At 31.8% G+C, this 23,258-nt stretch overlaps 3 protein-coding genes across 4 annotated transcripts; 2 read left to right on the top strand and 1 right to left on the bottom strand.

The window, feature by feature from the left end:
- Window positions 1–8,147: 8,147 nt before the first annotated feature.
- LOC118028424 (G-patch domain-containing protein 1) lies at window positions 8,148–11,712 on the bottom strand. 2 transcript variants are annotated; one of them, XM_035031988.2, is made up of 10 exons: window positions 11,483–11,712; window positions 11,246–11,407; window positions 11,126–11,150; window positions 10,946–11,060; window positions 10,753–10,819; window positions 10,347–10,443; window positions 9,508–9,689; window positions 8,853–9,206; window positions 8,664–8,780; window positions 8,148–8,475 (listed from the first exon to the last, which is right to left on the bottom strand). In XM_035031988.2, exons 1-10 carry the CDS (start codon window positions 11,558–11,560, stop codon window positions 8,410–8,412), a joined length of 1,263 nt encoding a protein of 420 aa, XP_034887879.1. In that variant the 5' UTR covers window positions 11,561–11,712; the 3' UTR covers window positions 8,148–8,409. The 2 variants fall into 2 exon arrangements, with proteins under 2 accessions (XP_034887879.1, XP_034887880.1); XM_035031989.2 differs by having other exon boundaries at window positions 10,946–11,042; window positions 11,483–11,710.
- Window positions 11,713–16,563: 4,851 nt separating this feature from the next.
- Window positions 16,564–19,521, top strand: LOC118028426 (2-C-methyl-D-erythritol 2,4-cyclodiphosphate synthase, chloroplastic). The gene is made up of 3 exons (XM_035031990.2): window positions 16,564–17,002; window positions 17,199–17,329; window positions 19,116–19,521. The coding sequence occupies exons 1-3, from the start codon at window positions 16,666–16,668 to the stop codon at window positions 19,347–19,349; spliced, it is 702 nt and encodes a 233-aa protein (XP_034887881.1). The 5' UTR covers window positions 16,564–16,665; the 3' UTR covers window positions 19,350–19,521.
- A 3-nt stretch (window positions 19,522–19,524) lies between these two features.
- LOC140955442 (inactive leucine-rich repeat receptor-like serine/threonine-protein kinase At1g60630) lies at window positions 19,525–20,205 on the top strand. The gene is made up of 2 exons (XM_073408367.1): window positions 19,525–19,593; window positions 19,882–20,205. Exons 1-2 carry the CDS (start codon window positions 19,525–19,527, stop codon window positions 20,203–20,205), a joined length of 393 nt encoding a protein of 130 aa, XP_073264468.1.
- Window positions 20,206–23,258: the final 3,053 nt, after the last annotated feature.

Below are 23,258 nucleotides of genomic sequence, written 5' to 3'. Positions count from 1 at the left end.
TTTCTGTAAGATTCAGAATTTTGACTTTGATATTTCCGGCCTGGTCTAATGCATGTGCTCCGCCCATTCTACCAGGCAGAAAACGAGTATAGAAACTTAAAGGGGGACCTGCGCGGTCTCACCGAGTTGCTAGCTCGTTCCACCAATTTAAGTACCCAGTTTGTAAGAGGAAAAAAGTTCAATCGGTGGTCAAAGAGAGAAAAGGAGTCGGTGGTCGCCAGCCAGCAACTTGCAAGAAATTTGAAGCGCCTACAACAAATCGGTAGTAAAGTTTCCATCCAACGGGAAGCAATATGGCAATGGAAAAACAAGCAAGGGATCTTTACATGCATTGCGTAGATTCTAGGGAAACTCAAAAAATAAGATATCGGGTCCACAGAGGCCACTACAGTGATCTCATCTCAACACATAAGAATATGCTTCTTGTCCCTGGTCATCAATTAGCTTTTGTTTTTGGGAGAACTACTAACACGCCCTCCACCTATTAGGTAGGTCTCAATTAGGTCCCTCCCACACTAACTGCACTAACATTACCTCTTGGAATCTGGATTCAAGCTATCAAGACTGCATGTGCCAATCTCCTCTTTATTGATTAGACGTTGGTTTTTCCTTTTAGATCACACAACAATCTGAGGCAAGTTCACTCTCTCCAATTTCTATGCTCACAAACTTTTCACTTTTGAGTACTTGGTGGTGTCTTTCATGGTGAAGACTATTCCCAGTGGATGTGTGTCGAAGAGAAATGAAAGTTTCAAGGAGAATGTTTCTATAATAATGTAGTTACATTATAAAGATAACGAAGGTGGCACTAAAAGGAGCTAGCGCAACTAAAAATGGCAATTAGAAAAGAAGAAAACGACGTGTAATTTGACAAGGCAGATATCATCCCATCGATGGAGAGAATGGATGGGCACAGTTTTCCTAGGTTGAGTGCAGCGTTGGTGCAATCAATAGGGGAAGGACATAATTGTAGTTTGCCCTTCTTGTTTTTATTTTTGCCCTAGCTCCTTTTACCTATGAAGAATAGACCATAGAGTGTGGCTGTACGTGTGTAGGCAGGCAACTAGCAAGTAGCAGGAATTGAAAAGATTGAAAGCTCTTGCCGGTTGTGGCAATTGGGAGCTGTCCCACGCGGATAGGTTGTGACTTCCAAGCTCGGGAAGTAACTAATGAAATTGAAAATGACTAAATGCGCTAACGTCAGAATTTGATGTCTCAGTAGTTAGGTTTGCATTCAAACATTAACGCTGGGAAAAAAAGAGTTTATTTTTTCCTAATATAATGCATTTAGTATATGATTTGAAAATGAGCTGAGGCCCTGTTTCTTATTGGCTGGAATTTTGTAAATTCTCTTGAGTTAAGATTTTTCGTACCCAGATTTAAATGATGTATGCGCCTAAGAAACATGCTAAGCAACTTTCTAAAAATAAGTTCGTTCACATGTGCATGGCTACGAACTCCTTATGTTAGATGTAATTTTACATGCCATGTACCCATTAAAAAAAAGGGAAAGAAATTGGACCAAGAGTGGACGAAATTGATTTTAGGAAGGCTCTTTGAGACAAGATTATTACCTCAATGATAATTCTATTATGATAATTATTTTAGCATGATGTTACATTATTTTTTAGTCTCCGATCTTTTTCTTATTTCGATTATAACTTACTTGGTAGAATTATTTAGTTTCACAATCTAAAAATACAAACCAAGAAAAGTCATTTAATATCATGAAAATTAATTCTTACTATAAAAAAAACCAATTTTTTACAAAAATAATTGGATAGGAGTTTTTGGTTTTACACCTTTATCGTGTCAATTTTCACATATATGAACAAATTACATCACTTTTGATACAATAAGAATGATAGTTTATTAACATTCAAAAAACAATTATAAAACTTTTTTTTTTCATAACCAAATTTAAGGTATGTTTCTTTATCATTATGGCTAATCTCTTGAATTAATAGTTTGAATTATTATAGCATGTCAAGAGTAAATGGGGTTTTTTTTAACTTATATATAATAGTAGATTGACACATAACAAAAAAAAATATTTAGAAACTACATAAAATTGGTTGCGTTGTTAAAAACAAAGCAATTTATAAATTTGATAAATAAGGGCTTTACATTGATTTTTAAGACTAACTAGGGAATTAGATAGGAATTGAAGCAATTAGTTATCAATTCACAACCAAAAAATTGACTTACATTAACAAAATATTTTGTCGGTGTAAACATTGTATTTTCATTAGTATAAAAAACAATAACATATTTACTAATAGAAACATGTCATTGGCGAGTGTCTTATTGGGGATTTTATATCCATTGATAATTTAATTAATTATTTAAATACCGATGGAAACACATCACTAACAAAATATTTGCATCGGTGACAAAAATAAGTGTCGATCATTTTTCTATTGGCTCATTCATTAACATAGCACCAACAAACTAACCATCAATAATATATCATGTATGTTGATGGATTGACCAACATAATCATTGATATACAAGTTATGTTAATGAATTCATCAATTTATATCAAAATAGTTCACAACACTATGTAATTCTCCGAGAAAATTGGCCTATTTTTCCGACAAAATCATTGATATAATTTTGATATTTGTTGATGATTCAAATGATACTTTAATAATTTATTTTTTTTAATATATTCTTATTTAGATCAAACAATTTGACATTAAGTGTCATTAAACAACATTAAATAACTAAATTAAATTGAACAAAATATTTTATATTATTAATTTAATAGTAAAAATTAATTATAAATGTTTATACACATTAAAAGGAAGTTGAAGTTACATGTGGAGGTGGAGAGGGAGAGGGAGAGAGAGAGAGAGAAAATCTTGTGGAGGTTTATTAGAGAGAAGATAATGACTGAACATATGTCATCATCTCATCTCATCTCATCTCATTGTTTTTTACTTCATTCTTCATGCCACACCTCCATTTTTAGTCTTTAGATCAACAATCATAGCAACAATTCATTCTTCAACCAACTCATGAAAGGCTGGTGATGGTTGTCTCATGTTAGGTTGTGGGGTGCTTATAGTTAAAAGACTACAGCTTGACCTTATATCTTGAGTCATAGTCATAGAGATATTATAAACCTGATTTTTACTGGGTCCGTCGGTTGTTTTAGCCTCCAACCAAAACTCAAGATCGTATTTCAAATGGGTTAAAACTTAAAAGGTCCTTCATCCACTGCATCCCATAAATAGTGCCTCATATGCTTGGATGTCTTTGAAGACATAAATAACCTTTGCACTCGAGAAGTGATTGAAAAGTATTTTAATTTTTTATATGCAATAAGTGTCTTTCCTCTACTAGTATTTGGTTTATACTAAGTATGTTCATTAGTTTTGCACTTGGTGAAACTTGTATCTTCATTGTTATACAACATATAAAATTTTGGGCACATATCAATGTTTTTGTATCTTGAGCCAAATGGTTTTTTTTAACCTATTCTCTTCAGGTAAAAAAAATTCCGTTCATTCAATGATGTTATTATATCCACCTCGCTCAACCTATATTTTAACTTGATGATAAATGCTCTTGTAATGGCCAACATATTAAGAAGAGTTATGCTTCAGTTTTACATGAAGTCCACCAACATGGTGGATACATGCCTAACACATTGAGAAAAATAGTTTTATAGTTTATTCTATTGATAGGTCAGTTCTATACTTGTAGGACCGTTATAAATCGAAGGATACATGGTCGAGATGTGTAAGTATAGTTTTTATTATATTCAACCATGCTCACAATATTATAATCATACTAATATTTCTGTTATTTGATTTATTTTCATATCGCTAATAAGATCTATTTTTTATATCATAGATTAATGAATCTTCATCTATGTATAGCACCATATATCATGCAGGCAAGCCTCTATGACATCACCTGCCTTCAACATATCAAGCTAAATCATGAATTGATTGGTGCATTAATTAAGAGATAAAGGCGTAAGACTTATATGTTTCATCTTCGTGTAAATAAAATGATACCTATACTCCAAGATGTTTTTTCACTTGGCTTGCTCATTGATGGATAGCCTATGATCAGTGAGGGATTGATAAAAATATAGAATTTATATTGGTGTTTATTAGGACATATACCCTTCATTAATGCTGTGAAAAAGCATAACATAAAGTTGAAGTGGCTTGAATAGAACTTTCCAAGCCCACCATCTAATGACGTGAGTGGGGAGATGTTACATTGATATACTAGAGCATATATCATGTATATGTTTGATAGTATCTTGTTTACAGATTTTATATAGGTAATGTTAGTTATGTATCTACTATTGTTAGAGTAGCTTAATCATATTCAGAATATAGTGGCGGTTTATTATTCTTGTCAATTTATATTGCTAATTGTGTAATGGATGCATAATAAGCTTACAATGAATTTAGAGTTGTTTGTTGCTTTTATAAATATAATAATTAAAACAAAATATTTTAATTTATTATAATTCATTTATATGGAAACAATAAATTTGAGAAATTTACTAATAGTTTGCATATTATTATATATAGATATGGTTTTGGGAACATTTGCACATTGAAAATTCTTATGAAAAAGGTAGGTAGATGATCAATGAAAATTTAAGACTATCACTCCAATTAAAATCTAGGTAATTGACAATCTTTTTTTTTTATCAGGACATAAATTATAATAGTTTGGGAATTATAATAACTTTATAAGTTGTAATGTTAGGTGGTGTGGAACTAGAATGTTTAAAGATAATCCAATATTTATCTTGTTATTTTACTGCAATGAGTTAGATCAACACCAACCTCATCAGGTATAAGTTAAGAAAAAATATTCATATTTTTTATATATTATTTTTTATATCAAATTGTTTATAAAAAGATATATTGATTTGATGTTATAATAAGTTGAATGACGAACATCTTACACTAAGGATGAGCTCTTAGTTATACCTCAAATCTTCAAATTGGCTAGTCACACATGGACATTAATGGTCTCCCTTGTATTTTTTTGAGGTGATTGAGTTGCATTTTTATGATCATGTTATGTGATGATTTGGGTTACAACAAAACATCTCACTTGATGTTGACACCAATAATGAGTTGTATTCAATAAGTCATTGTAGTAAAAATGACAATAATAAGGCATTAGCACATCAAATATTATATCTTAAAGTTGCATGCATGGAAGTTAGAAATCTATGAAGAGGTGTATCACATTAAATTAGTTGATGTGTACATGGAGATTGCATATCACTTTATCATGTCATTTTGGGATTGTATTCCTAGACAAAGACGTATATAATATGAGTTTTGTGAGTTGGGGCATAAAAATTAGTGTATGTTTGTTTTCTTTTTTCAACATACAATAAATGGTGAATTTTATATATTATAAATTGATATATGTCATTTTTAATGTATTAGGTTAAGATCTTTTAGGGTATTAGATTAATATTGTGAGACATGCCCTGACCATCAATTGGTTCAGAATTTGTCGTTCTAGACTTGATGTGATTGAAGAGGCTTCAATTCTAAATGATGTCGTGGCTGAGAATGAGGCTACTAAAAATCAAGGACCTATATAAGTTTCAAGAAATTATGTGGTTGAAGCCAACCCATCAACAAGTTATAGGAGAAGTACTAATGATAGAGCTAGTTAAATGTAATTATTATATGTTGTTTTTTTTTTTTAATGATGAGATTGTATTTGATTTTACTTTTATAATTATTTTAGGTTTACCAAAAAAAAATATTATTATTATTTTACTCATTTTGAGTTTTCATAATTACATTGTTTACAATTAAAACCAAGTATTTTCAAGTGAATGAAAGCAACAATATTGGGTGAAGCAATGCAAGTAAGAGAGGTCATTAAGCAAATTATTGTTCTACATGTTAGGTTGTGATGTTACAATAAGTAAATGAACATTGCAACAATAATTTAGGTTTTATGAGGGTTTGATATTAGGATTAAGAGTTTAAGGTTAGGATTTGGTGTTGGGGTTTATGGTTTGGATTAAGGGTTAGGTTTGTGGTAGGATTTGATGTTTGGATTTAAGGTTTAGTTAGGACGGAACAAATTGAATTCAAGGACTTCATTCTAATTTTTTAGTTAATAAATTGTACCTTTGAAAATAACATAGCCCGTTAGATTATGTTATTGAGAACAAGGCAACTTATAAATCTTTGCTATTTTCTCAAATAATTTTTTGAATGTGCTCGTTTGTAAAAAAAAAAATTAACATGTGTTAGTTGAGAAGAATAACTCCAGAGTAAATCATGAATTGAGATTCAAAGTTGGAACAAAAAAATTAACAAGAAAAATCTTTCAATAAAATGGTAGGTTAAATCAGTAGGGAACAAAATTAAAATTCATGCATGATTCACAACCGACATTTGACCAAAGACCAAATAGCTATTAGCTACCTACGTACCTATATACTCTCTTAAACAACAATAGTAGTATTTAATTGCATAGTTTTGAAACCAGTCCTGCCCGGCAGGTCAACTTGGAGTAGGAACCGAGCCGAATTAAAGAAAAAAATATGAAAAGTCATGATCCAGTATGATCCGATAGGTTAACTTGGAGCTGAAACCGGGCCGGGTTAAAAAAAATTGAAAAAGTCATGACTCGAGTGACTCAACAAGTTGACCCGGCAAAACCCAATTAAAAACTCGGTTGCAATCCGTTAACTTTTGTTTTTTTTTTGTTTTACTAAAACGATGTTTTGATTGTTTTTTAAATATGAATTGACTCGGTTAAAACTCAGAACCTGGACTCTGGATCGAATCAGGTTAAAAAACTATGTTTAATTGTTTAATTATTCTTTTTATTTTTATTCTGAATAATTGGAAGATAAATAATAAATAAGGAATACTATAAAAATATTTTGGGACTGGCTGTCTAAGCTGATCACGCAAGAATCTCTTTGTAAATTAGAAGTGCCATGATTCTCCAAATTGATTGTTCTAATTTAAAAATGGTGCAAGAATTTTCCTTCACGTAAGCATGGCACTTTTGCTGTCTGCGGGTGATTCTCGGACAACCAGTTTGCAGCCGTGATCCTTGCGCAGGGCCCACGAGTAAATAGTTAAGGTTTGGGCCAGCCAGGAATTCAAAAGCAAGCCCATTGACTTCTACGCCCTGCCATCAAGAAAGCCCATTAAATGCCCGTCAATAAGGTGGACGTTAAAAGCAGAAACCCAGCTTCTAAGTCCAAGACAACCAAGGTTGTCAATTTCGTTCCATTTTGCTTTAAATAACCGAAATATTTAATACCAATTCAAAAAATAGAACAAAACGAAATAAATTCCATCTCATTTTAAATCTAGATCTGTTCCGGATTTTTCGGCTAAATTCCACTCGGAACATTCCAGTTTCATTCCACATGTTCCATTCCGTTCTTGAAAAGTCATTAAATCAAATTAAACCTTATTCAATTTAATTAATTAAACGACCAATTATAAAAAGCTCTTTTTCATTACTATTTTCAATAACAATGATATTAATAATAATATTAAAATTCTTATTACTATTTTCATTAACAATGATATTAATTTTTTAAAATTACATTTATCACTAATATATATGGTTTATATTCATGTTGTTTTTTTTTTCATGTTTATACTTTATAGAAATTTGAGCAAAACAAGAGATACTTTAGATTCCATTAACCTTGATAACATTGATCTAACTTTATATTTAAAATATTTTTATTAAAACATTTTACTTTCCTAATATTTTGATATTTTGTTTAAGTTAAATTACTTTAAATTAAAGATCTATTTAATCTGATTATTTAAAAATATTTTAAATTTTAAAATAACATCATATCAAAACACTATAAAACTAAAACATTCCATTCCAATTAAAAATACAGAACATATTATTATAAAGAACATATTATTATAACGGAATTACAACCTTGTTTCCAACAAGTTCTATATAAAGCACTGTTCACTGCCGACAGCCCGATATTGTAAGGATAGTCAACTGCCAGTTACTGATCCCAGATCCAAGCATTTATCTTTTCAAAGGATCAAACATGGTGGCGATAACCATGGCAATAGTCATATTGGCCAAAAAAACACAAGAATAACAAATGTAAGTATATAGCAGGTTAAAATGATAGATTACTTCAAAACAACTTCCATTACTTTTTAATAACAAAATTGTTCTAAGAAATTATTCTGTGATACAACTCTCATCCAAACCGTGAAAACTATTTTAATGAATTTTACACTCTTCATCGAGGATAAAATTGAGCATAGATACCAGCAAAATTCCAGCTTACTAAAATGAATCCAACAATCAAATGGTGTGTGAATCAGATTCAAAACCAGTCTCAGCCGCAATATACAGAACTACAGGCATCTCAATTCCTAACAAACAATCTCAGCTTCTCCTGGATGTTAGACTCACTCTCTTTCCCTCAACGGAGAACTTCTTGCAACCTTCCAGCTGCAACCACCACAGAAAAAGTGTCAGATCAGAATTGTACGTGCAAGGTCACCAAGGAGCATGAAAGGTGCTGGCTGAAGATCAAAAAGCAGGGATAAAAGGAGAAAAAAAGCTGCCATATCTTTCTGATAATTATTACTAAAAAATTGTTGGCTGCAAATTGTTGACTGATAGCTAGATGCACATACCTTTTGCTTCAAGTAACCAACAGCATCTCTCCTGGAAGTGAAGTTTGAAAAAACAGCAGGTGAGTGTTCTTCAACCAGACTTTTCAGCTTTTTAAGCTTTAATGACTCTCCCGGCACCTGGATAGCTTAATTAATTAGGGACATAAACTATCATTTGCTTAAAATAGCTAGCAATGTTAGGTGCCGCACCTGGTGCAGGAGCCTTTTACACAGGCTTTTCAACTTCACTTTTTTTTCATTAAGTTCCTGCATTTTGGGAGTGTCCTGATGTTTACGTTTTCCTGATGAACAGAAATCAACAGAATCCTTGTCAACAATTTTCGCTTCAACATTTTCCATTTCCAGAATGCCATCACAATTTTGTTTTGCTGAGGGAAAATCAGCAGAACATTTGTCATCAGCATCAGAGTCGTCCTCGTCAGCTGCAGAATCCTCATCATCACTGTTGTCAAAGGTGGTCTTTTTCCCCTGAAAGCGAACACCAGCTATTTTCTTTGGCCGATCCTTAATTCCCAAACCTTGCTTTCCAGATGTAGCTTTATCCTAAAACAGTAGAAAAATGCAATCAATGACTCCACCGTCATGTAACTACCCAACACTCCAAACACAGCCTTTGAAAAAAAAAATCAAAATGCACATTCAGTTTATCAGTCATGTTCCTGTACAACTTTTATCCTGCACCATTCAGGAATTTCCATGAGATATGTAATTGGCATAGGTTAAGAGACTGGACAGGATATTCCATATTAATAATTTCAGAACTCAAGGGATTACAAAAATTCAAAGAAAATCATTGCCCAAAAAATAGTATTCAAGGAAAAAAAGTTGCAAAAAGGACACGTACTTGGACAAGTTTGTAGAGATTCTCTTGATCTTCTTCAAAGAACATGGCCCTTTCATTACGATTGGGAGTATCAGCAGTTCTGGTTGATTTCTTTTTGGCAGGCTTTGCTCCAAGTAAACCACCAGATACAAACCCATGTTTAAAACCCCACCAATCTGGAGGAAGATCTTCAACCTTGCTTCCTGTCACAATGACCAAAGTTATTCCAAGCAATCAATGTTTTCCAATCAGCAGCTGAAGGAAAACCAATGTGAAATATAGCTTCTCATAAAAAGCACAAGGATCTACAGATACAGCACAAATTGCATATTTATGTAGAGAAATCTGTGACAGAGATGATCAAATGAGGTTTATGAGGAACATGACAAAGAATGGCCGAGAAGACCCTTGGATTCAAATGATTTCACTCCCCCAAATTATCTGAAATCAATGAGCTAAAATTAAAAAAGTTAAACACCTGCCAATGGTGTTGAATGATAAATTTGTTGCAGTAACTACTCTTTGGATAAGTTCAACAGAATGTAATCAGCATATGTTTCCCAGCTATATGAAACATGATTTAAATTGTCATCATCATTATCTTGACAAGCACATAGAGAATCTTATTATGCAGACCTGAATCCCTTGGTATAAAATCACATTGAACTGCCTTGTCAAAAGCCCAGGACACTAAAAGCTAGGAGTTAAGTGGAAATAACACAGACTATAAAATCATCAATTCCTGAAAGAATGCATAAATGCACAAAACACATGAACAAGTAAAAGTTCATCGGAAAAAATCCCAAGACATGCCATTTATCAGAAAAGACACCTGTTGTCTCCATATACTTGTATTTTACCTCCAAGATACCATATTTGACTCTCAAGTGCAGATTCAGACTCCAACTCATTGTCTGGATTTGGGTCTGTCTGAGGTAACTCCTCTGATTTTTTTACCTGGGACAAATATCACTAGATTACTAAAGATGAAAGATAAAATTCTATTTGAATACTAAACTCACAACATAGATCAAACAAGAGCACGGAGACCAATGGAACAAGAATCTATCAGAAATTGAATATTTCGAAATGAGCTTTCCTCCATTGGTATATTGTATTTTAAATACCCAATAACATGTGTAATCTTCAGCATATCAATTATAAGCCTAGATTCTGCAACAAATCCCACATATAGCGATGATGCAAACTCAAAGTTCATGCTTTAACCATTTGACAAACATTAACTTTCCGAGTTTTAAGACTTACAAGAATCCCTGAGAGATCCTTTGAGGAATATGCATTGACAAGCTTCCCCCTCTCTCTTTTATGATATCTGATAAACAATGCTGATGCTGATTAGTATTCCTTAAACTAATTCTTCTATACATTAACCCAAACCAATATGCAATAAAACTGAACTTCTTCAAAGATAACTATAGCGACACACACCACCACTAACCTTCCCCGTGCTCGAGTAGCCTTGACAACTTGTTCCTTAGCATCATTAGTTGCATCAGTCTCAGTTTTTTCTTCACTGCTGTTCTCCTTCACAACCTCTGTCGGACGCAGAAAAACTAAAGACAATTAAATAGTAATTCCAATACTAGTCGAATCAAATTTCATTATAGTACGATCATACCTTCATCATTACTTTGCACAGCTTGCTGTCAAACAAACACAAAAAAAAAAAAAGGAGAATCAAAATCCATGATGCCAAATATTATGCAAACACGGTTGAACAATTAAGGCAAAAACAGACCACTTTCAGTCTTTTAAGGATGCTATCAAATTGGGTGGTATCAAATGCCCAGTTATTAGGCTTCTCTACTCCAACACCTGTAGTGTCCTGTTTGTTTTTTACTCTAACATAACCCTTGATCCCCTGTTTATCTTTCCCTAACCCCTCTCCTTCTTCCCATCCCTGAAAAAAAAATCAACAGACACGCCATTAAAAAGTGAAACGAATAAATATATCAGGGAGATGGGGGGAATCTACCATTTGTTTCATGAGGCGGAAAGCAGGGGATTCTCTAACGATACCGACGTAACGGAGAGGGGCTTCAGGTGCGGCCATCTTTGCCGCCTTTTCTTCTCCTTCTTCTTTGTTTTCTCGTCGATTTGGAGGTGCCGTCGTTTCGAGGAGTGGAAGAAGGGTAGAGAGGGATAGGCAGGTCAAAAACCCTAGAGAAGGGGTAGGGGAATTATCTGGTGGATTTAGAGAGTTTTGTGTTCGGTGGGGATGCGAGGGATTTAGTGGTTAGGATCTCGATGATGTGTTAGCCGATTGAGGCTCTACTGATCTTACGTGTGTGATTTTCTTTTGTCTTGGCGGTTGTCTTCAGTACACGTAAGCGTTTATTTCATTGGGTCGTTGAGGAAACGTCGACGTTTTCCTTTTTCTTTTTATTTTCCCCTCTTTTTCTTGGATAAACTGTGTCGGGGATTTTTTCTTCTTTTTATTTGCAAATAATTTTCCGCCACATATTTTTTGAGCTAAAAAAAGGCGATTTGTAGTTTATTTATTCTTTAAGCTTAAAAAATAAAAAAGAATGTTGAATCGGACTGATTGTAAAATTTTCTCGGGGACAAGAATTTCGTTTTTTTTGGAGTCCATATTCTCAAAATGATCTTCATAATTTTACCTGACCAAAATTATGTCCTTCAATTTAAAATCATTTGACAGCAAGATTTTCAAATTTATTTATTTATATGACTTCTATTTAGATTGTTGAAAACCTTATAAAATTATGGTCTTCTTAAAATTGTTATAAAAGGCATAAAGACTTTTCCTGGTAAAGGGTTGGGAATCTCTAAATTAGTTTAAGATTGTTTGTTTTTATATTTTAAAAAATAATTAAAAATAATTTATTTTTTTATTTTAAATTAATATTTTTTTTAATATTTTATAATTATTTTAATGTATTTTTAAATAAAAAATATTTTAAAAAACAATCACAATAATTTTTTTAAACTGACTCTCAGTAAAAAAATTAAAGCTTTATGAATTTGTGTATGTACTTTTTTAGTCAAAGAGAATATTGAGATATGAGTAAGAGAAAAAAGAGAAAATCCCCTTTTTTTATGAAATTATGAATTTAAATTCTTTTTTATATATAAAAAAATATTACAAACATAAATTAAAAAAAATATATTACCCAATTAAACTTTATTCCATAATTTTGACCAACACAGGTTTTGCATATACAATTATTAATGGCATGTTTAGAATGTGAATTGAACTCAATTGAGAGGATTAAATTTATTTGAATTTCAAATAAATTTTAATTTATAAAGAGGTGCAAGAGTAAGTTAGAGGATTATATGATTTGCTATAATAATCACTCTTGAAATTAATGTTGAAAACAGTATTCCAAAAATACCCACATGTTAACACAAATCCTTTTTTTTCTTTCTTTATCTCTCTTATTCGCCTCTTTCTTTTCTTCGAAAAAATCATTAGCAGCACAATATTATTTATTTCTCTATATGACATCAATCCTGATCAAGATATTCTCATTCCTCATAAGGTATGTTATTAATTTTTCCTTTCCTTTATTTTTTTTAGTTTTTGCTTGAATCTTTCCTTCTCTTTTTTCTAGTTTTTTTTTTAATACCCGTGGATGATAGATGATTGATACAAGCCTAAGTTAAAAATATGTTAAAATGTTATATTTTTTTATTAAAATATTTCTTGAACTTTTTTCCTCATTATTCTAATGAAAAAATTTTGATTGAAATTTTTTTTTAACAAACATATATTTTTTATTTTTTTAACAAATATTTAATAAAAAATTAATACGAGATAAATCTATTTATATTATCTTAAAAATTCATAAGGGTGCTTATAAAAATGAAATAATTTTCATAAAATTTTTTTTTTCTAAACTAAGGGCAAAATAGTTAAGATTGCTAATTCAATTTATTTCCACATGTGTTTCAAACAGTATAAGTAAATTTAATTATATGGTTTTATATTTTATTTCAAATATAAGAATTGTAATACATTATTAATTGAGTTTAAATTTATTTATAATTTAAATTAAATATATCATATCATTAAAAAAAATTAAAAAGGGAAGATGTTTTCATGTAGTGTTTTTATTGTAGCTCTAGACTTATTAGCACTATAGATTGGAACAACAAAATCATGATTTTGCCCATCTCACGAAAATATTAGAGGTATTTATTTATTTTTTGCATAATAAAATAACTAAAATACTTTTAAAGCAAAAATTATTGAACTAACACACATTGGTTGTTTCTACTTTTCCATTTTAATAACAAGATGGAATGATTTTAGTGTCCTTTAATCCATATTATCTTAGGCTAGCATTTAAGGGATCTTTGGTATTTTTACTTCTTTTTTTTTTTTTGTTATTAGAAGGTTAGGTCATGGGCACTTCGGTATTTTAGCTTATATAAAATATTATTTAACATTAAAAATTTACAATGCATGCTATTAACATGGACACAAGTGGCAATGTTCATGCTATTTTGATGATACATACGGTATTGTTTGGTGGTCGAATTTCATCATTCATAATAGCGTTTGAATATTCACCAACCCCTCCATTACTAAGTGACGTATATGACAATATTCGTGTTGGTTTGACATCAATAACCTTTTTTTCTTCTCTTCTCCTTAATTTTCATATCAAGCCTTACAAAGCTTTAGAGTAACCCTTTAATTTGTTGTTCTTTTAGATTTAGTCCATATTTTTTTTTATTACTATCTATTTTATTTTAAATAATTTTTAAAATTAATTTTTTTTTCAATATCATCATCATTTGATTTTCTTTATCTGTTAGACTTAGTCCTTATTTTTTTTATTGCTATTTTGCTTTATTTTTCTTTAATTATTTTTCAATTGCATCTCTTAATATTTTATTTTATTTTATTTCTATTAAACTTAGTCCTTATTCTTTTGATTGTTATTTTTAAATGATATTTTATTGAAACTTTCATTTTTTATTTTATCCTTGAGAATTTTGTTGGTTGTGATTTTGTTGATCCAAAATTTAGCTTCATAATTTTTTTATATTTGTCTTCTATAAGATAATTCAGCTACCATAACTCAGGTTACAAGTTTAAATAGTTGTTTAGGTCTTTTTTTATCAGGTTATTTTTTACAAGTGATTTTTTTTATTCCATTATTCTATGAGATTATTCCAATTTTACGTGCCGAGTCTCCAGATTAACCCAGTTGACAGACCAAGTTTGTTTTATTTGATTTATGTGTTGTTATCTTGATCCAAATTTGTTTTGTATGAGATTGTTTGAATTTTATTTTTTGATTTTATTCTCTTTTGTTTGTATATATCAAATTTGTATCTTATTTTTTTATTGCTATTTTTTTCCTTTGATAATTTTTTTAATTGATATATATTTTTTCTCAATTTTATCTTTAAATATTAAATTGGTTGAGAATTAAGTTTTTTGATTGAGTCAGAGTCGTGGTTTTAACAGTTATAATTTTATCCTTTTTAAGTTTTTTTCCTGATAAATTTGATCCCTGTTAATTTTATTGTTTTTTTTTTAATTTAGCAAATTTCTTAAATTGATTTTTTTTTTTATAATCCTTTTAACATTAAATCAATTGATAATTGAGCTTCTTTATTAAGTAAGGGTTTTAGATTTTGTGGGTTGTGAATCCTACTGAGTTACCTTGGTTTAAGAGGTTTTAATGAGTTTTCTTTTTTAAGCTCGTGCTCTTTTAATTTTATCCATCAACATTTATTCAATTGAAGACCAAGCTCTATTATTTTTATTTATTTAGTTTCTATAATTTTTTTTAATAATTTTTTAAAATAACTTGGGTTGTCCGAGCTTTTTTTATTAATCTTTTTTGGTTAAATTTAGTTTGACAGATTTTTTAAATTGAAATATTTTTTTTTATTTCATTACTCAACATTAGATTGATTGAAAATTAATTTTATTTTTTAGTTGCATCCTTTAAGGTTGAAGTTTTTTGATATTAGGTTTTACGATCTTCTTTAGTTTTCTTTCTATTCATTTATCTCAGTCTCATCGTTTAAATTGTAGGTTTGATGAGTTATTTTAGATTGACCCAAGCTTTTTTAAGATTGTTTTTAAATTTAATATTTTTTCACGTCTCAAGTTTTGTAATCTTTTTTGGTTTTTCTTCTGTTGAGATATTTCATCCACATGATTCGAGTCATAAAGTTTAGTTGGCTTTCTTGACTTGTTGGTTTTGTTTTTATTTTTATTTTTTAATTATTTTTTTTAATTCATCATTCAGCGTTGTATTTGTCTGGAATTGAACTTTGAGGTTTTTTTTATTTTTGTTTATTTTTATATATGCTTTCTACTAACTTATCTTGATCACATTACTTGACTTGAATATTTAGCATGCTCACTTGGATTGACTCCCGTCGTTTTTGTTTTTATTTTTTTAGTTTTTTTTATTTGGTTGATTGAAATGTTGGTTTTTTTATTTTTTTTTTATTTTGATAACCATTTTTTTAAGGTTCTATAAATTTTTTCAACCAAATTAATCTGTTTTGAAATGTTTTTTTAAATTAAATTATACCATTTTTTTCTCAGTTAAATCCATACCATGAGTTATGTTTGTTTACTTTTTTGAAACAAGATTGTGTGGTCCGAATGCTTTTTTTTAACTAGATAAATGAAAATATTTGCTGCTGTAGCACGGGCCACGAGAAGTGTTTTATCAAATTTTAAGTTTTTAATTTTTTTTGTATTGTTTGGATTAGTTAATATTAATTTTTTTTAAATAAAAAATATTATTTTAATATATTTAAAAATAAAAATACTTTAAAAATTAACTTATCACATAAATAAGTATATAAGTTAAAATTTTGATTATATTTACTCCAAGTTTCATAAATTAATTTTTTTTGTTTGTTTTTATATTTTAAAAATATTTTTAAGAAAATATATTTTTTTTTAATTTTAAATTAATATATATTTTTTATTTTAAAATTATTTTGATGCTGTTATAACAAAAATAATTTTTAAAAATAAGTTTTATTCGTCCACCATCTTTCGCGAGCTTGTACCATCAGCTTATAAAGCATTGTACTCTGTCAAATCTCCATTACCAAACAGAACAGTACCGGCTTGAACACCACAAAGCACTCTTTACACCACAACAGTCACAAAAAGAACCCGTTTTTCTTCTGCAAAACAAAATCAGAATGGCCATGGCCACAAACTTGTATACTTCATATTCTATAATAGCGACCAAAGCCCACAATAACAAAAGTGTCTCTCTTTCGTTACAACCTGGTACTTACACCACTAGCCATGTCAAGTTCACTCTACCAATTCAAAAAAGAACCCGACTTCCAATTTCAGCTGCGAGTACTGCTGCAACACAAGTAGAGGGACCTGCAACTTCTAGCAAAGCATCCAAGACTTTGCCTTTTAGGGTGGGTCATGGGTTTGATCTCCATAGGCTAGAACCTGGGTACCCTTTGATTATAGGTGGGATTGATGTGCCACATGATAGAGGATGCGAAGCTCACTCTGATGGTAACATTTTGATTGATTCTCGATGTTTTTTATTTTTTTTTGCTATTGCTTCCATATCAATTGAATGTTTGAGTTCAAAGTTGGAGTTTTGGGTTTTAAAAGATTCGGGCTATGATCATCCTTTTGGGGTTATTTTTTTTATGGGAACTAATTGGGGTATGATTTTGTTTAAGTAGTTTCATTGAATTGCTTGCAGGGGATGTGCTACTTCATTGTGTTGTGGATGCAATATTGGGTGCACTGGGGCTCCCTGATATTGGGCAGATATTCCCTGATTCTGATCCTAAATGGAAAGGAGCACCTTCATCTGTTTTTATCAAAGAAGCTGTGAGTTTTTATATACTAGTCTTGACTATTAGATAAGTATTATGGGTTCTTGGTTGTGTCTTAAATTCGTTTGTGTATGCTTAATGTTTACGTGTATTCATTGTCAACACTTAGTATAGATTCAACTGTGTTTGCTCATTTAGGAGTAGCAAATCACTCACAGGTTCAGATGTGCTAGTCAAGATGCTTTGAGGAATTTGTTCTGCTATGAACATAATGAATAGATCAGATTTGCTTACTTCAAGTTGAGGGTAAGAAAGATTCTATTGCTATGAAAGAAACAAAGAATATCTACACTTTTATAGGCAATAGCAGACACATATTCGAGTTGAATTGGAGTTACTCTAAATTAAGCAACGTGATTTTCCAACTGCTTTACTTCCCTTGCATGAATTGGCATTTAAAGGTATAGTATATAATCTACAAAGAAGCATTTCTAATGGTGCTCTAAAATCCTATGCTTCCTGATTGATGCTGATGAAATGACACCCGTGCTTGGAACAACTTCAGTTGTTTCTGGTTTGACTTGGGAGTTCAGGGGAGGGCGGGCAAGGATTCGTCATGGGAAATTACCATTGCATGATATGTATGTCCTCAAAAAGATAAAAGTGACGCTGTCTACATGATGTATACATCCCTAACGAAGCGGGTGGGGCCTTTAGCGCTGCAGAAAAGTGTTGATAGTGCTCCACTATTATTAAGAGAGAAAGATAGATCTAGAGAGAAGTAGAGTGATAACTAAACTTGGTAAAGTGCTAATGGCACCACCCCACAGTAGCCTGTCACCGTTAAATTCTCGGTATAAAATGTGTCTCTGCTTTGGCTGGGCCTCCATGCATTGATTCTAGTGTATTTTTTTTTTAAGTTTATTGTAACCAGTGGAGAACAGCAGACAAGCTTTCACCATATCAGTCTTGATATCACCTTTTGAAGGTTTTACTTGTATTATTCCTGCAAAAATTATGCATTGGCATGGGTTTTTTAACTCATCTATTTATGCAATGTATCCGTTGTCCCATGTGTTTTCTTGGCAATCATACCTTCAAACATGCATAATGTGTTGGTGATGCATATTTCTTAGGACTTCTTGCAGAAACAAATTTGTGAAATTAGGATACAGAGAGAAATTTTGGAGAGGAAAGAAGAGAATATCAATGTTGTTCCTCAATGAATTATGTTACAATGATGGGAGTTGATCCTTGTAGAGTTGTTAAAATTGTGACCTTCTAGCTGTTTTGACTCAACTGCATAACCACCTTTCTTACCAAAACTAGTTAAAACTATAACAGTTTCACCATCCAAGTCTCTAATACGCTGCCCCTTCAATCTCTTTGGTAGGTAAGCTATTCTTTCCTTCAATCTTTGTGCCATCTATCACTTCCCTATTCGCATCCGTTACTGTTAAATGTAGCCTAAAGCAGTTTGGGAACAAGCCTTTGACGATCAAACCTCTTATAGTTACACTCTTGTGGCATTCTTGAACAATAACTACTGTGATAAACATCTGAAATCGTTGGGTGGGATGTTCTTGACTGGAGTGGTGTCCTGGCATTTACATTTAGATGTGAGATTATGACTTGTGAGTACTGACATCAAGGAATCTTTTTATATACATATCTTGATAACAACCTGGCAGGATAATCTATCCTGGAAACCACCGTCCATTACGTTTATATCTGAAAATGATTTCATCTACCTTTCTGAAACCTGGGAAATCGTAATGTTAGGTACTCAAAGCAGTTCAGTTATCTGTAATAACCAAAGCTTATCCTATGCTTCATTTCAGGTGAGACTTATGCACGAGGCAGGTTACGAGATTGGAAACTTGGATGCTACCTTGATTCTTCAAAGGCCAAAACTGAGCCCACACAAGGAGTCTATGAGGGCCAATTTGTCTGAGCTGCTAGGAGCAGACCCCTCTGTTGTAAATTTGAAAGCAAAAACTCATGAAAAAGTCGATAGCCTTGGTGAGAATAGAAGTATAGCAGCACACACAGTGGTTCTTCTCATGAAGAAGTGAAGTGAATGTCTTGAAATGTAAGCTGTTTTGGATAGGGCAATTGTACTTCATTGGCATTGTTATATACTGCTACACAAATAAACCACTGTGTCCTCTCAGCTGACATCACCGGTGTCTCGAATAAACATTTCCCTTTGGTGCAAGTTTATCCGAAGATTGGTTTTTTATGCTAGATATGGTAGCAATTGGTCAGCTTATTAGTGTTTTGCCTTCCCGAGCACCCATTCAGATCGCATCGGATTCGGTCCCGTATTATATAATCACCTTGGTTCGAGTCCCTGGCGGGTGCGGGACTGAGTTAGGTTTTTATTTTTAATATGTTCATGTATAATAAACATAACAGTTTAATAATGTGCATAAAAAATAAAAAATAAAAACAATATTAAAGGTGTATTTGTTCTTACAGTTCAACTTGTTTTGAAATGTTTTTTAATTGATTTTTTTTATATATAAAAATACGACCCTGAGGTGGGGTGGGTGTGGATGGAGGGCGGAGGTATGTAAACATAACAGTTCTTCTTCTTTTGGAAAGGCTCCCTTCCAGGACCTTGTTCAGGAGCATGGTCCAGATATTCCCAGGTGGGTTCGGTCAGTACGCGAGGAAGAGACTGAGTCTGGAGATGACCCTGCCTCCGGTAATGAGGCAGCGGAGGAGAAACTTCAGGCTCTTGTAAACATTGCAATGGCTTGTGTCTCACTCACACCAGAGAACCGGCCGTCAATGAGGGATGTTTTGAAGATGATCAGAGACGCAAGGGCGGAGGCTCAAGTTTCATCTAATAGCAGTGACTATTCAACTGGAAGATGGTCAGATACAGTTCAGAGCTTGCCCAGAGAAGAACATTTGACCATTTGAGTGGTTAGTAAACTTGGGGGCTTTAATGTGGAAAACAATGTCTTCTGATTCCCCACCTCAAACCATATATTGATTCTTCAACAAGGCGTTTGTAGAGTCCAATCGTGTAAAGTTTCCCACTTCCAGTTGTATTTCTTTTGGTTTAGTTAGCTTGCAACCATAGCAGTTTAGAGTTGCATATTTCGCAATTTGAAATTTGTTGAAGGGATATATTGCTGCTGTCACAGGGCACTGCTTGTCTTGTTCAGCTGAGATTATTGTTTTCTGGGTGTTATTCCCGTGGTCATACAAGAAGAACATCTCATTTTTTTTCTTTTTTTTTTAGTAATTGCGAGTGCATTACTGCGGTAATATTGGTATATGGAATGGAATCACAGTTACATCCCCTTTTCTTTTCTATTACAATATTATTTGTGCTGTTCATTACATTACTGGGGTGGGTGTGGATAGAGGGCAGAGGTATGTAAACATAACAATTATTCTTCTTCTACTGTTTATCAAGAATCATGCAGATTGGTTTCTATCTTACTCCCTTTTCTCATCCTCCCATATGTGTGTGTGTGTGTATATATATATATATGTTTGTGGATCAGTGGATGGATCATGCGATGTATATGATTTAACTTGGAAGTTTTAAGTTGTTTTCTCTCGTAAAAAAAATCTTCTAGAAAATTTATTGTTAAAAATTATTTCAACCCAATAGGTTAAGCGGTTAGATAATGTTTTATGATATAATTTATATTATTTTCTAACACACCTTCTCAAGTAAAAGCTCTTTGAACTTAAAACTTGTACAGACTTACATTACCTTGTGCACTTAAACTATTAAGTGATATCCTATGATATTTCTAATACTTGTTTGATGGACTAGCAAATTAACTGGCTAGTAAAAGATAGTTCTTAGAATTGTGAAATTTTTTATTTTATCTAGCTTTACTTTAAATTTTATAGTTTGTTTACAAGTTGAAACAATGTAATTTTTGTCTAATTAGATTGTAAATCATTAAAAATATTTACTATTTTATTGGAATTGTCAATATGTAATTAATTAAAATATTTTATTTATAATCTTATAATTTTACAATTTGAATTTACCAACTGAATTTATATTATATATTTTATATCGTGTTAAAAATGTATTTTTTTGACAATATTTACAGGAAGGAAAATTCAAATTCAAAGAGCAACAAGCTTCTTCTAAAGTCGAATGTAGGAGGAGCGGGCAACATGTTTTTTCAGCTTTACATGTTTTGCCTCCACTTTGAATGTCAATTGATTTTTTTCACGTTCCTCATGTTTGCAATTTGGTGTCATCAATTACTTTTTCTTTTTTTTCAATGGAAGAAACTTAAGAGCACACCGACCAAACATACAAAACTTTCAAAACCTAACTTTTGTTTGAACAAATCACCGCCAAATAATAATTAATTAAGGTGTTCAATCTCTGCCTAATGACCCTAAAAATAATAATGAGAGAAACTTCAATAGTCGAGGCTATATATATATATATATATATATATAGAGCTTCGACTTTACATTGGATCAAATCGACCCTTTACTTCCCAGTAAAATAGAGTAATAAAATGCAGGGGGACAGCATGTACGTGATTATCGGTATAAACAACCTTGTAATTCACACTCTCCCAAGTTTAAGATCTTCTAACAAATGTTCGAGTTTCAACCCTCCACGTGCGAATTCTATTCTTGAACCTTGACAGGAACAAAAGTGAAATTGAAAAACAACTTCGATCCAAGTGGTCACATTCCTCTGTTTGGACCTTGCATGAGAATCTCACTCGAAGACCCGTATTACTACCCACCCTTGTGCTATGCAAATTGTTGACGCATCCACTCTATGTCAAAGCCACTGTGATTGTTTGTTTTTATATTTTAAAAATATTTAAATTTAATTTATTTTAAATTAATTTATTTGATATTTTAAAATCATTTTAAAAAATAACCACAACTACACTCCCAAACAACCTCTAAATATATATTCTTACCACCTTTATGCTTCCAAACGGAAACATTTTCCATTGCCAAATCAAGGGCTTGTCAAGTTTTATTGTTTGATTGCTGTTTGGTGATTAATGTAACTGGTCAAGAGAAAATTAAGAACCCTTTTTTTTTTTTTTTTTGGGGGGGGGGGTGCTAATCTGTAATTATGTACACGGAAAGTATCTTCGATTAATTAATGTAGTGTAGTGGCTTTGCCAAGATACCGCACTTGTTGTGCATTAACCATCCGATCGGATACTTGTCAATAGCGTTTCATTCTATATATCCAGAAACTACTAGAAATTTCTTCATTACCAAGTATTTTTTTATTTAATTTATAGAATATAAATGTACGTATGTTTTTGTCACAGTTCTCGATATCATTTGAAATTACTTTAATTGCGAGCTAAATTTGATTATATCTATTTAAAGAGTATTGTTGTATAATTAATTGGATATATTTATGCGCGGATAAATCAAACATGGAAAAGGTCAAACTTTTTGCCTGCCTGTGTCATCTGAGACTAGAAAAAACAGACATGGAAACTGCTAGCACGAGTTTCTGGCGTGCGTCTCGTTCGTGAGCATTAATAAAACGGGGGCCAGAGATTTGAATGTGCATGTGAAGATATATGTGGACCACGTGTGGATGGATCCATATTAGTTGTCCACCGAGAGTGTAGGGGTGGAATAAGGGGGACACCGTCATGATTAGCGGAGTAGGTGTTGCTCAAGTTTCTACTCCTCCTGCTTCAATCATACCATAAGTAATAATTCATTCAAGTTAAGATATATTGAGTTGGAGTTTTATCGCGACTTCTTAATAAGATGGCACGGTATTGACAACCGATATTAAGAAAATAATTAATTCATTTTCCCATTTTACGTGACTCTTTTTTTTTTTTTTTTCTTTTCTACGGTGTAAGAACCCCATTCCAACAATAAATAAATAAAATGATTGTTTACCATCTTAAGTCTTAGGGCTGTTTGGTGGTGTTAATTATGATTATTGCTGGAGGGCACCTGAACAAACTAAGAGTAAAACTAGAAAAATA

This window comes from Populus alba, chromosome 3 (assembly GCF_005239225.2).
Source record: "Populus alba chromosome 3, ASM523922v2, whole genome shotgun sequence".
NCBI lineage: Eukaryota > Viridiplantae > Streptophyta > Magnoliopsida > Malpighiales > Salicaceae > Populus > Populus alba.
The sequence above is the reverse complement of the archived record's forward strand: the minus strand, read 5'-3'. Positions and strand labels throughout refer to the sequence as shown.